We start from the raw sequence: 13397 nt of genomic DNA, 5'->3' as shown, positions 1-13397 counted from the left end.
AAAAAACCCTGAGGACAAAATAAAAATGTCACTTATCCTTCTAAGAGAAACAAGTGGAGTTTGACAAGACAACCTTAACTTCTTAATTCTTAAGAAAAGAATCCAGGTGGAGGCAGCCCTTGGATCAAAGCACTGCTCCATCTTCAGGGTGCTCAAGGCAGGAACATGTAACAGAGTGCTGAGACTAAGCCCTATTAGTCAAGCCACCCAATATGACCCAAAGACAAGTTCTGTTAGATGCTGACTTAGCATTAAAGCTATCCTGAGAGTGCAATGATTAGAAGACTTCCAGTACTAGTTATAGACAGAGAAGATAATATCTACCAATTACTCTGGGAGATGGACCTCAAGGTCCAAGTCATCAAACTAAATCTGCCGGGACCCAGACACTGGACATTGCAATAGCATACCTAGGCTGGTGGGGAAAAAACACATCGGCATCCTCCTTGAGTCAGAACCAGAGGAAACACTAGATGTAGCATTTTCTAATCATCCTGGACACTTGAACAAAGAATGGTCAACAGGGGAAGCTGTAGTAAAGACCATAATTTAGCTAGTGTGCCGGCAGCAGCAACAAGTACACATTTCCTGTGTCATGCAAGCACAACGATCAAGAGGGAATCCTCCGCATCTCATGGACATCCAGAAAAATCAGAGGTAGGACCTTAAACTCCCCTACCCAGAGGAACAGGATTATGGATGACCGATCCTAAAGCCTTTAAACTGAGCCTTTCCTAACTAGCCCCTGCTAGAAAAAAAAAGGTGGAGCAATTTGTGGAAAGGGACGGGACTCTATATAACATCCCACTTCCACAATACACACTTTATTTAAAAAAATAAAATGCGAAGTGTTAGGCAACACTAATATAGGAATCACCTCCACCATCTGACTGCACTATGTAAAAGCTGCTTCAATATATTTATCTGACTGGCCCACAACTACCACTAGAACACATGAAGTGATGCTTCATTGTTTTTGAGAAAAAACAGTAGAATTCCAAGGCAAAAAACAACATTGTGGTGGAGTAAAGGTTTCATAGATGTTAAGGCTAGAAGGGACCATTAGATCATCCAGTCTGAGCTCCTGCACAACACAGACGTGAAAACAGACCTGCATTAAACCCACATCTCGTAGTTGAGCTGGAGCTTATCTTCTAGAAAGAGCCATCCAATCTTGATTTAAAAACTTAACATCTTTAAATTCAAAGTGGAGGAACTGGATAATCTCCATCCCAGAATATTGGAGCAATTGGGACACGACATTACAAATTCAGCAGCAAGGATTTTTAATAAATCTAGTAAATTGATAGTAGTACCATATAGACTGGAGAATAATCAAAAGTAGTTTAAGAAAAGGAAAAAAGGTTCCAAGTAACTACAGACCTATTAGTCATTCCCCTCCATTCGACACTGGTGAGGCCTCATCTGGAGTACTGTGTCCAGTTTTGGGCCCCACACTACAAGAAGGATGTGGAAAAATTGGAAAGAGTCCAGCGGAGGGCAACAAAAATGATTCAGGGGCTGGAGCACATGACTTATGAGGAGAGGCTGAGGGAACTGGGATTGTTTAGTCTGCAGAAAAGAAGGGGGGGGGGGGAATTTGATAGCTGCTTTCAACTACCTGAAAGAAAGATGATGGATCTAGACTGTTCTCAGTGGTACCAGATGACAGAACAAGGAGTAATGGTCTCAAGTTGCAGTAGGGGAGGTTTAGGTTGGCTATTAGGAAAAACTTTTTCACTAGGAGGGTGGTGAAGCACTGGAATGAGTTACCTAGGGAGGTGGTGGAATCTCCTTCCTTAGAGGTTTTTAAGGTCAGGCTTGACAAAGCCCTGGCTGGGATGATTTAGTTGGGAACCGGTCCTGCTTTGAGCAGGGGGTTGGACTAGATGACCTCCTGAGGTTCCTTCCAGCCCTGATATTCTATAATTCTATGATTTCAATAGCATGCAAGACTTTGGAAAAAACTTTAATGAAAGGTTTAATTAAAGACATGGAAGTAAATGGAAAATAGGACAAAATGGAACATGGGTTTACAAAAGGCAGATCACACCAAACTATCCAGATATCTTTCTTAGATAAGATAAATGATTGTCTAGACCAGGAAAATACAGTCAATCAAATCTACCTGGATTTCAAGTAAAACATTTGATACAGTTCCACATGGGAAATTATTAGTTGAATTCGAGAATATGAACTGGCTAAAAGGGATATGACAATGGGTTGTGCCTGGAGGGAAGTTATTAGTGGAGTCTCCCAACTATCAGTCGTGGGACAGTTCTTATTTAATATTTTAATTAGTGATCTGGGGACAAAAAGTAGGAATGTACTAATGAAATTCACTGACGACACAAAGTTGGGAGGCATCAACACAGCGGAGGAATGAAATATTATCCAGTAAGAACTGAATAACCTAGAGGACTGGATTAATAGAAATGGGATGACATGTTATACTACAGAGTGCAAGGTCATGTACTTAGGGGCTAAAAACAAGAATTTCTGCTATAAACTGGGAGATCATAGTTGAAAATGACAGAGGAGAAAGACCTGGGTGTATTGATCACAAGATGACTATAAGCCACAAATGTACCAAGGCCATGAAAAAGATAAAGGCGATCCTAGGACGTATAAGATGATGCATTTCCAGCAGAGATAGGGAAGTATTAATACCATTATACAAGGAATCTGGAATATTGTATACATTTCTGGTCACCCATGTTCAAGAAAGATGAATTAAAACTGCAAGAGGTGCAGTGTAAGGCTGTGAGGATGATCGGGGAATGGAGAGGCTCTCTTATGAGAGGAGACAAAGAATTTGGCTTTCTTAGCCTAGCAAAATGAAGGCTGGGAAGGGATCTGATTGCTCTCTATAAATACATGAGGGGAGTAAACACCAGGGAGGGAGAAGAGCTATTTAAGTTAAAGGACTATGTTAGCATAAGAGCAAAGGGCGATAAACTGGCCATAAGTAAATTTAGGCTCAGCTGGTGAAATGTTCTAGGCTGACCTGAATGGACTGTGCTTTAACCTTTATTTCTCTTTGCTAATCTAAGGACTTCCAACACGGTGTTCCAATTGACTAATAAATCCTACATTGTTGTATGCCATGTAGTTGTAGCCATGTCGGTCCCAGGATATTAGAGAGATAAGGTAGGTAAGGTAATATCTTTTACTGGACTGAGAAAAAGATATTACCTCACCCAGCGCGTCTCTAATAAATCCTACTATGTTTTGAAAACACTGTTTAGGGTGTCATTGGAAATACTGGCTAGGGTGCATTAGTCCCTGAAGAGTGTACAAGTCTCTACCAGGAGTCTTTCTCAGTTGGACTTGCTGACCAGAATTTATGGTGTGAAGCAGGAATGCTGGAGCCTCCAATCAAGGATGCAGTGAGTCTGCATTGTCTTCCTTGAAGGAAGAATGAGATCCCTCGAGGGTCTGGCATACTAAGGGGGTTCTCCAAGAGACTGTTCAAAAGCTAAGGATGTAGCACGAAACCTGTGGATCCGTGACACTTACCAAGGGTTGTGGTGCATTTGCCATCTCCAGAAATTTTAAAAATCAAGATTAGATATTTTTCTAAAAGAGATGCTCTAGTTCAACCAGGAGTTAATTCAGGGAAGTCCTGTGGCCTGTGTTACACAGGAGGTCAGACTAGATGATCACAGTGGTCCCTTCTGGCCTTGGAAGCTACGAACCGCATCATAAGAGATGCTTCCATAATGAGAAGTGAGCTTTATAAAGAGAATGTCAAAGTGGATGGTTTAGGTATTTCAATTACTCTGATGTCAAGACAAGTTTAAAATAAAGTGGTAAAATGTTAAGTGACTGGTTCCCTGTCAAGCTTGGTAAACCAAATATATCTGTGTGGGGGGTGGGAGTGGGAACAACTACAAAATCTCATTTACTCCCAAATCACCTCACTCTAGAAATGAATAATAGTTTTCTACGATCTTGTTTCTCTAATATGGACTCTAAGATGACAATGGAAAGAGTACAATGGAGAAATAAATTGTTACATTTGAACAACATGGTGACAGTTGGATTGTTTCTTGAGGAAGATCCTCTGGCTGAAACAGGAATTTTGTTATTGCTACTTCGCTCAGTACATGAGGCATCTTGAACAACTGCTTCAGCTATGGCACACACTATAGCTTAAGTTTAATAAGTCATGATTTAACATTTATGTAAGTGAATGTATTTCATTGGTCAGACTCAATGATTCAGTTCCTTTAAAAATGCTATAATTGCCTGAGAGAATCCCTTGAGTTTTCTACACCATACACAGGTCCTGTGGTTGCATAAGTTATTCCTCAGTAAAGCTTCAGAGGGGAAACTGACCCAAATGCAAAAATTTTCAGTATCTCTGCCTGCCAAGTCCCCCTCCCCCAGACATCAAGCAACCTTCTTTCACTCCCATACCTCAGCACACTGGATGGCCTTTACTTCCATTTCCTTCCAGGCTTTGAGCATCTTTTCTGAGGCTTAAAAGAAACGGAGTCTGATTAATACACAAAAAGGCACAGATATCAAATGAATTGGGAATGAACCTAGATAAATGCATACATATACAGATAAAAATTTTAGAAAATGGGTGCCTAAAGAAACACACTGAAGTCCATAGTTAGGCACGTAAATAAGTGTCCTGAACTTCAAGAATACTGAGAACCCAAACAGCTTGCAATGGCTTCAGTTATCTTGAGTTCAGCCACTTTTTGAAAATCAAGCCTATAAACTTCATCTCATAACTTTAGGTTCCCACTTTTGGAAATTTTCATGGCCTGTATAACACAGGCCAAAGAACTTCATCCAGTCATTCCAGCATCAAACTTATATCTTCTGGTTGAGCTAGAGCAGGTCTCTTAAAAAGGAGACATCCCATTTTGATTCCAAGACTCCAAATGATGGAGAATTCACCACATCCCTATGTCAGTTGTAACTACATTTAATCACACTCACTATTAAAAATAGCTCAACCAGAAGTTATGAACTTGAGGCAGGAATCATTGGATGAGGTTCTCTGGTCTGTGCCAAACAGTAGGTCAGGACTAGATGATCAGAATAGTCCCTTCTGGCCTTAACATCTATGAATCTAAAATGCAGGTAACAGCACTTTTCTACCTCATAGGATTGTTGTGAGACTAAATATATTACAGACAGCAAGGCACTCAGATACTATGGTAATGGGGAACATATACAGATAGATTTCCAACAGAAAAAAAAAACATGTGCCACCAGAATGGCAAAAGTGAGAAATGATCAGCAAAACTACACTATGTATAAAGTTGTCAACAATGCCAATTGCCCATTGCTTCAAATGTAAAAAACTTTATGCAAAAGGGGCAAGGGAGTCTTGCTTCCTTCAGTGAATTCAAACTTTGGAACGGGCAGGAACTCCAGGGAAGGAAATGAACACGTGGCAGATTTTTTAAAGATAGCTATTCACCTCTTCTGTAAGTTGTTCTTCAAGATGTGTTCCACATATCCATTCCACTTTGGCATTTTGGGCATGCACACTCTAAAGTCAAAGACTTTTTCCCAATGCAGTACCCATCAGGGTGGCACTTGCATCCTCCATATGCTTTTGCTCCCAGGCCAAAGTATAAAAGGCAGAGCTGCCCTGATCCCCCTTCAGTTCCTTCACACCAGAATCCAGAATGAATAGATTCTGATTTACAGAGGAAGGAGGGCAGGTCATGGAATGAACATGTGCCACACATCTTGACAGCCCCACGGATTACGATTAAGAGAACAGGTTCCGGAAAGTACAAACTGAGGTTTGAGAAGGAAATGAACTGAGATAAAGGCTCAACACAATAGCAACTAGATTTTTTGGAAGCCTAGCAGAGCATGCTTAGAACAGCTTCCTCGCTACCCCCTCAACTCACTCTTCACTTCAGATTCGTTCGCCTCCCAATATGAGTCTCCCCATCTTAAAAAAAATGTAGTCCTTTACTTAACTGCCTTTCTGAACCCAAGTTCCCACACCTCACACACTAACTCTTCAATCCAGCTTTTAACCTTTCTGTTCCATGGAAGCTGCTCACACCAAACCTCTAACAACCTCTTCCAGGCCAAATCTCAGGGCTCGTATATCAGTCTTCCTCCTCAACCTTTGGGTAGCTTCTTACACCACTGACCACTCCCTAATTTTTTAACTCTTTTCCAATGACTTTCATAGCTCCATTCTCTCAGGGTCCTCCTCCTGCTTCTCTGACCGCTCCTATAGCAGGCTCTTTACCCACCCTCTTGATTGGCATAATCATTGACACCCTCTATGTCCTGTCTAGGTGCACATATCTAACAAGCATGGCTTCAACCACTGCCGTCATTGCTGATGACTCACAAATCTACCTCCATCCAACCCAGCATCTCATCCTGTCTCTGATATCTCTTCATGGATTATGTCCCGTTCGCAGATTAAACACAACATGGAAAAAATTGATTTTTTAATCATTCCCTCAAGCCCTCTCTCCCTTCTTTCTCCCATATCTGTTGCAACCATGACTATCCTATCAGGCATTCAGGTGGCATTTCTTTGACTCAGCCCTTTCTATGGCTACACATACCGACCATGTATAAATCTTGCTATTTCTCCATATGTAACAGCCTATCTTCTGTTTATGCCACCAAAATGCTCATCCAGGGTTTCATCATTTCCCATTCTGACTACTGCAACCTTTCTGGCCTCAATTATGGCAGACTTACCTATTCAAATCTAATCAAATTGCTGATGCTACATTCACCTTTCTGGCTTGTTACTGACCACATTAACCCCTTGCTCTTCCTTCACTTTGCATCAAGCACCAGCCATCTTGTCTTCACCTTTAAGGTCCTTGACAACTTAGTCCTGCCCTACCTAGCTGCTCTACTAGTTTATTGCAATGTTGACCCCACTTTCACTCTGCCAACATTCTCAACTTCCCTCCCCACCAGCCATCTCCTCCCACAGCTCTTCTACCTAGGAAAATTCCATAACTAAATTCATAGAGCCACACCCTTCCCGTATCTCCTAGAAATCCCTCTTTAGGACAGGCCCACCATGATGCCTAAAAAACCCTACCATGACAAGGCGTGCGCGGAAATGGGACTGTCCTTCTGTTTCTTCCTTTTCCTACTCCCTTATTCTCACCAGCTCCCTCACTTCTGCCATTCATAGATTCCAAAGACAGAAGGGATCATTGTGATCATCTACTTGGACCTGCTGTATAACACAGACCATAGAAGCTTCTCAAAATAATTCTTAGAGCCTGTCTTTTAGCAAAATATCCAATCTTGATTTAAAAATAGTGATGGAGAATCCACCACAACCTTGGGTAAATAGTTCCAATGGTTAATTACCCTCACTATTAAAAATGTACGCTTTATTTCCAGTCTGAATTTGTCTAGCTTCAACTTCCAGCCATTGGATCATGTTATACCTTTCTCTGCTAGACGGAAGACCTCATTATTAAGTATTTGTTCCCCGTATAGGTATTTAGCAACTGCAATCAAGTCACCCCTTAACCTTCTTTTTGTTAAGTTAAAATAGATTATGCTCCTTGCGTCTATCACTCTAAGATATGTTTTCAATGCTTTTAAATCATTCTCAGGGCTCTTCTCTGAACCCTCTCCAATTGTTCAACATCCTTCTTGAACCACGGACACCAGAACTGGATGCAGCATTCCAGTACCAAATACAGCCTTAAAATCTTCTCTACTCCAACTCAAGATGTCCATTTACACATCCCAGGATCGCATTAGCCCTTGTGACCACAGCATCACACTGGGAACTCATATTCAGCTGATTATCCACCTCTCCCACCAAATCTTTTTCAGAGTCACTGGTTCCCAGGATAGAGTCCCTCATCCCATAAGCATGGCCTACATTCTTTGTTCCTAGATGTACGGATAGTCCTTGGACTTACAATGCCCGACTTATGTCGGACACCACTTATGACACTTTTCAACTGACTGCCCGTTTCACCCTTAGGACGCTTGTGTCACCCTTATGACAAAAGCTGGCAGGGAGAACAGCACATATCACATGCTGAGCCGCAGCCAATCACTGATTTCACTGTTCAAGCTTTCTCATTGGCTCCCAGCCCCAGGCTCAGCCAATCAAAAACAAGCGGCAAGGCTACCCGGCAACAAGCTACCTTGGCCGTGGAAGCCAATCAGACAAGCAATTGCAAGGATCCCCCTTCCAGCTCCATTCATTGTAACAGCTGCTACAGAGAAATTTACAAGGAGAAGAGGAGAACATCTGTCCAAACTTCCTTGGACACTTTCTTTAAGATTGCAGAGAAGACTGCAGAGAAGCCCCCAGCCAAGAGCCCTTCAAAAAGTTCTGGGAAATCAAAGCATATGTGATTTGTATATGTTTATTTGAATGCGGTTTACCAAATAAATACATTGACATTGCTACTTTAGTCATCTATAATTCATTTAGTACAAAAATCTGGGTTCTTGTGGTGAAAATAATGTATCAAGCCTTGGTTCAGGAACTAATCCCCCCTTTATACCTATGGGAAAAGCGGTTTCAACTTGCAACGTTTCGACTTGCAACGTAATTCTGAGGAATGAATTGGGTCGTAAGTCCGAGGACTCCCTGCATATATTTAGCCATATTAAAACATATATTATTTGCCTGTGCCCAGCTTACAAAGTGATCCAGATCGCTCTGTATCAGTAACCTCCTCATCATTATCTACCACTCGCTCAATCTGAATGTCATCTGCAAACTATGTTTGCAGTGGTGTTGCAGCAGTATTGGTCCCAAGATATGAGAAACACAAGGAAGGTGATGTCTTGTATCGGACCAAAATCTGTTGGTGGAAGGTACAAACTTTTGAGCTACACAGAGTTCTTCAGGATTGGAGAGCCCAGACCTGAAGAAGAGCTCTGTGTAACACAAAAGCTTGTACCTTACGCCAACAGAATTAGGTCCGATAAAAGACATCACTCACCTACCTTGTCTATCTGCAAACTTTATTAGTGATGATTTTGTGTTTTCTTCCAGGTCTTAGGTCCCCTGACCTCTGTCCCCAGTTAAAAAAATACAAAAACACTAACAAAACTGTGCTGATCCCCCAATAAGTTCATTTGCTTGTATGAGAGTCTTCATCCTCAAACCTCTATCTGTATCTTTTACATTACAAATTATCTGCAGCAGGAACTGTCTACCCACCATGACCTTCATTGGGGCCTTCAACTATTCCGAAAATACTTACATATTCCATAAGCCATCTGGTCACTGTATCTCTCCAGATCAAGATGAATGCTCTGATGAAAGAATTCCAGCTTTGCTTTCAGTTGCTGAGATGCGGACACCATATTGTTTTTCATCTTGGTTAAGTTGGCATTATATCGAAGAAGACTCAACCTAAACAATAATTGCAAACAGGGCCTGTTAAAATTAATACAACTGGAATTCTGTGAGTTAGTAAAAAAGAATGAACTGCTATGGAGAACCTGAATTCTAACATCTAAAGGAAATGCATCAGTGGCACTGAATTTTTTACGACCTTTCGGCATAAGGTTTCCAGCAGAGACACGAACCCCATGTGTGACCCTGGGCAAGTCACTTAAATCCCTCTGGGCCTCAGTTCCCCATATGTAAAATGGGGAGAATTCTTCTTCCTTTTCCCCCATTTTAGTTGTCTTGGCTATTTAGACAGTGAGCTCTCCATGGCTGGGACTGACTGGGTATGTGTTTGTACAGCACCAAGCAAAACAGGGGAATGTTCATGGCTGGGGCCTCCTGGTGCTACCATAATACCAATAATAAATAAGACCATCTATCCCTGCACATGCAAACTACTCTGAACAATCTGTATTAGTACTATTATATTGGTCACAGAGCAACCATCATAGTTAAACTTGCAAAAACTATCTTTATTATCATCTGTTGCCTGTTCCTGGAATATCGTGAATTATTTTTGAAAACACCTTTTAGCTTTTTCTGGCTTATGAACATCTGAAGTACAGTCTTCCCCACTGAAAATTCTACAGCTACCATTTTCCAACATACAGGATACTTGTGTTATTTCATAGAACTGAACTTTGAAACTTTAAATTTAGCCTGTGAAGGTACCCCTCAGTGAGGAGTACTGTTTTGCTACATTCAATAAAACTGAATAAATATAATGGGAGCTGCTAGTCGTGATTCCACAGTTAAGGCTGAGTTGAGTTTTGCACATAAGGTGGAGATTCGACCACTCTGGTGTACGAAGAAGAATGCAGCGTACCCTCACCAAACTTGCAGCATGTACTCTGAACACAGAATGAATTTTCTGAGTATTTGCAGGTGAATCCATTAGTTTAGGAGTTAAAAATTTAAATTCTGAAGTGGGTTCTAAGGTAATTACCTTGTGTTCCAAACAGTCTTCGAGTAACAGAAACTTCCAATTTACCATATAGTAAACACTCACTGAAATCTTGGGCACAGGCTACATTTGAATGCTGTTTTTTAAATGGACTAATCTTTGTGACACCATGAAGAAAAAGAAAAAAATCTACTGTGTCTTTAAAAATCAGTTTACTTTAAACTAATCTGGGACTACAACTGCGATCATGCACTAATCTTTTCTTTTAAAGATTAACTTTAATTTGGCATTTCCTGGGCTTGTTAATGTTTGTTTTGGGGACAATTACATCATTGGGGCAACGTATTTTACTCAAAATTACTAATTTGAGCTGAACCTTAACTCCAGTTCAATGCAGTTTTTATCTGGGATACAATTACATTTGATGGAAAATACACCTTTGAAAATGCTCAGCATCTTCTGCTATGATTTATGACCTAATGAAGACCACAAAGCATTCCTTCTGACCAAATAGTCTTGATCACCAGCCATTTGATTTCTCAATCTACACTTACTGCTAAAATGCATTTGCAAGAATAAAACTACAGCCACCATAAATCCAGACCAGTTGCAATAAGCAACGCTACAGAAACAGCCTCTAGCTTATTGATTTTTAAAGTTGAAGTTGCTTTTACTGATGTAAATATTAATAATATATAGAAGCACTGAATATTTAACACATTAGGACAAGTTCTCATCTGGTTTACAATTTAAGTTTATGGACAAAAAGAACAAAGCACTTCAAAAGAGTGGGTATCCAAGAATCCTTTAATTCATAGAGCTTTCAGTTCAAACATCTTCCATGTACACATCTCTCTTCCTGGTCTACTGAATTTGCACCAACTTACATTGCAGCTCTCTGCCCTTGGAATAGCCGGCTGTAATCTTCTTTTAGCCCAGTCACATAGTGCACGGCTTCTGCCCACACTTTACGCAGCTGTGAAATTGGCAACTGGATTTTGCTGTCCTGTACTGCACACAAGAAAAAAAGAAAACTGTATAAATGAAGTTTCCTAGAATATTTGTAAGAGACTAACATTGCATTTCTGTACCACTGCCAGCATTATTTTTCACATTGCAAGTCTCTTTTAGCTACAAAAATAATCTATTTCAAGATAATAATAAAGTAATGGGTGAAGATCCATTCAACAGACTCATTAAAAAAATTACAAAACATCATCAGAATCAAGACATTTCTAACTCAGTCAAATTATCACTGATTTCTAGTATACTCCTGATGGTGAGAACAGCTAGGCAGGGACACATAGGATTTTGATCTTTTGTCGGTCTCAACTGGCCCATACTGGACTCTGGAGTCAATGAATTTCCCTGCTTAGAGGTGTGCCCTGGAGAGTGCCTCCTTTATGGGCACACTCCCAAGTCTTTAGATAAGCTCAACCTCTTCGCCTCCTTTGATGACTCAGGCACCAAGTCCTGTGTACAATGCCTCCTCTTTGGTACCAGCGACACAATCTGCCTCTCAGTACCAGTAACAATGGAGATGCACTGCTAACTGATGCCAAGGCACTTGGTACCTGCACCAAGGTAGATGGTTCAGACAGACAATGTAGCACCAATCCCAGCAGCAGGTATGTAAGTTTGGCTGCCCTGTCCTTCTTGGAGTAGCACTTAAAGCCCTTATGAATGCTACATTTGTCCCTCATGTGAGCCTCCCCCAAGCACTTAAGGGAACTAGGATGAGGGTCACTGTTAGGCAGTGCCTTACTACAAGAGTGGCAGGACTTGAAAACCAGAGAGCTTGGCATATCTCCAGTACTAGGGCTGGTACGCAGACTGGGTGCCAGATCCACAAAACCAACAAAACCAGTTTTTTTAAAAACTACATTAACTAACCAACCTACACTAACTGTACAGAAACTTACAAATTGACACTATTTACATGCTTGACAAAAAGACTTGCAGAAGCAAGAAAAGGGAATGCCAACAACCATCGTGGGCAGCAGGAAGGAACTGAGGAGGGTCAGGGTGGCTCCGCCCTGTTTGTCTGTGTACCATGCACGAGGCACAGAGGGCGCTTGTGCTGCCTCAGTGAGTACCACGGGGGAAAACCTCTGACAATTGTGCCCTGGAGCACTCACACACCTACAGTGGAATGGACATGTGCAATCACGCACAGAAGAACTGCTTTTTGTCAATAAAATCCCATGCACATCTATAGTGCTGTACACATAATTCCAGAAAAAACACTACATTTGAAGAACACTAATGTTGCACAGTTGAGCACTCAACAGTTAGGAGATGCCAAAGTTAAGGTTGCATGTATAATTTTAGTCCTTGTGTGCATGTCGCATAACAATACAATCTATTACATTCTGAAGAGGAACAGGAGGGAAAAGAGGTTCTGGAATCTAATTCTAATTTATATGATTCCATAGCAGTCTGCTCCCACAGGAACTCACACTATAGAGTTTTTGGCCACACTGGTTGTGGTTCTATTTGGCTGGGATTTATTTACTGACAATGGAGATGGACCGTGTTCCCTCAATGCTCAGGGATTTTAATATAAATCTTTAAAAAGCTTAAAGAGAAAATAGCTCAGACAGACACTCTGTAGATGCAGATTTTTAAGGCAAGACAAATTTGGTTATTAAACTAGTTGAAGGGCATTCAGGTTCAAAGTCTATTGGAATACACTTACCAATGTAATTTACACAGTCAGACAGACTTCTGGAAGCAAAGGGTCCTTCATACACAATTTTGCTTTTATCGAACAAATAAACCATGTAACTGTCCCAGCCTCTCTGGTGAGGAAAAGAAAGATAAGCAGAGAATCCCAAACACAAACTGTCATCAAAAGGACTTCAACACATCTCACCAATCCAACGGTTTGCTACTATGCAATTTTATGAACTAGTTAGAGGAGATGCTGATCTCAAATACAACCATCATTTTGTACACTGAGAGCTGATGAGAGCTCAGCACTTTGGTGAATCGAGCTATTCTATTTAGGTCCTTAAACAGGGACTAAAGGATCCTAACATTAAGCACCCATTTTTTTAAAATATTGGCCCCTGGCCTCAGAAGGATAGA

The 13397-nt window shown here is 41.0% G+C and overlaps 1 protein-coding gene across 1 annotated transcript in view; it reads right to left on the bottom strand.

Moving 5' to 3' along the window:
• Positions 1–13397, bottom strand: part of CHUK (component of inhibitor of nuclear factor kappa B kinase complex) — a 77780-nt gene that overhangs the window by 27961 nt on the left and 36422 nt on the right. The window contains exons 11-14 of the mRNA XM_065408526.1: positions 13006–13108; positions 11195–11318; positions 9213–9364; positions 4423–4484 (exon numbers count right to left, since the gene is read on the bottom strand). Of these exons, the coding sequence (XP_065264598.1) occupies positions 4423–4484; positions 9213–9364; positions 11195–11318; positions 13006–13108 (441 nt within the window). The remainder of the gene's footprint in view (positions 1–4422; positions 4485–9212; positions 9365–11194; positions 11319–13005; positions 13109–13397) is intronic.

This window comes from Emys orbicularis, chromosome 7 (assembly GCF_028017835.1).
Source record: "Emys orbicularis isolate rEmyOrb1 chromosome 7, rEmyOrb1.hap1, whole genome shotgun sequence".
Classification (NCBI taxonomy): Eukaryota; Metazoa; Chordata; order Testudines; family Emydidae; genus Emys; species Emys orbicularis.
The sequence above is the reverse complement of the archived record's forward strand: the minus strand, read 5'-3'. Positions and strand labels throughout refer to the sequence as shown.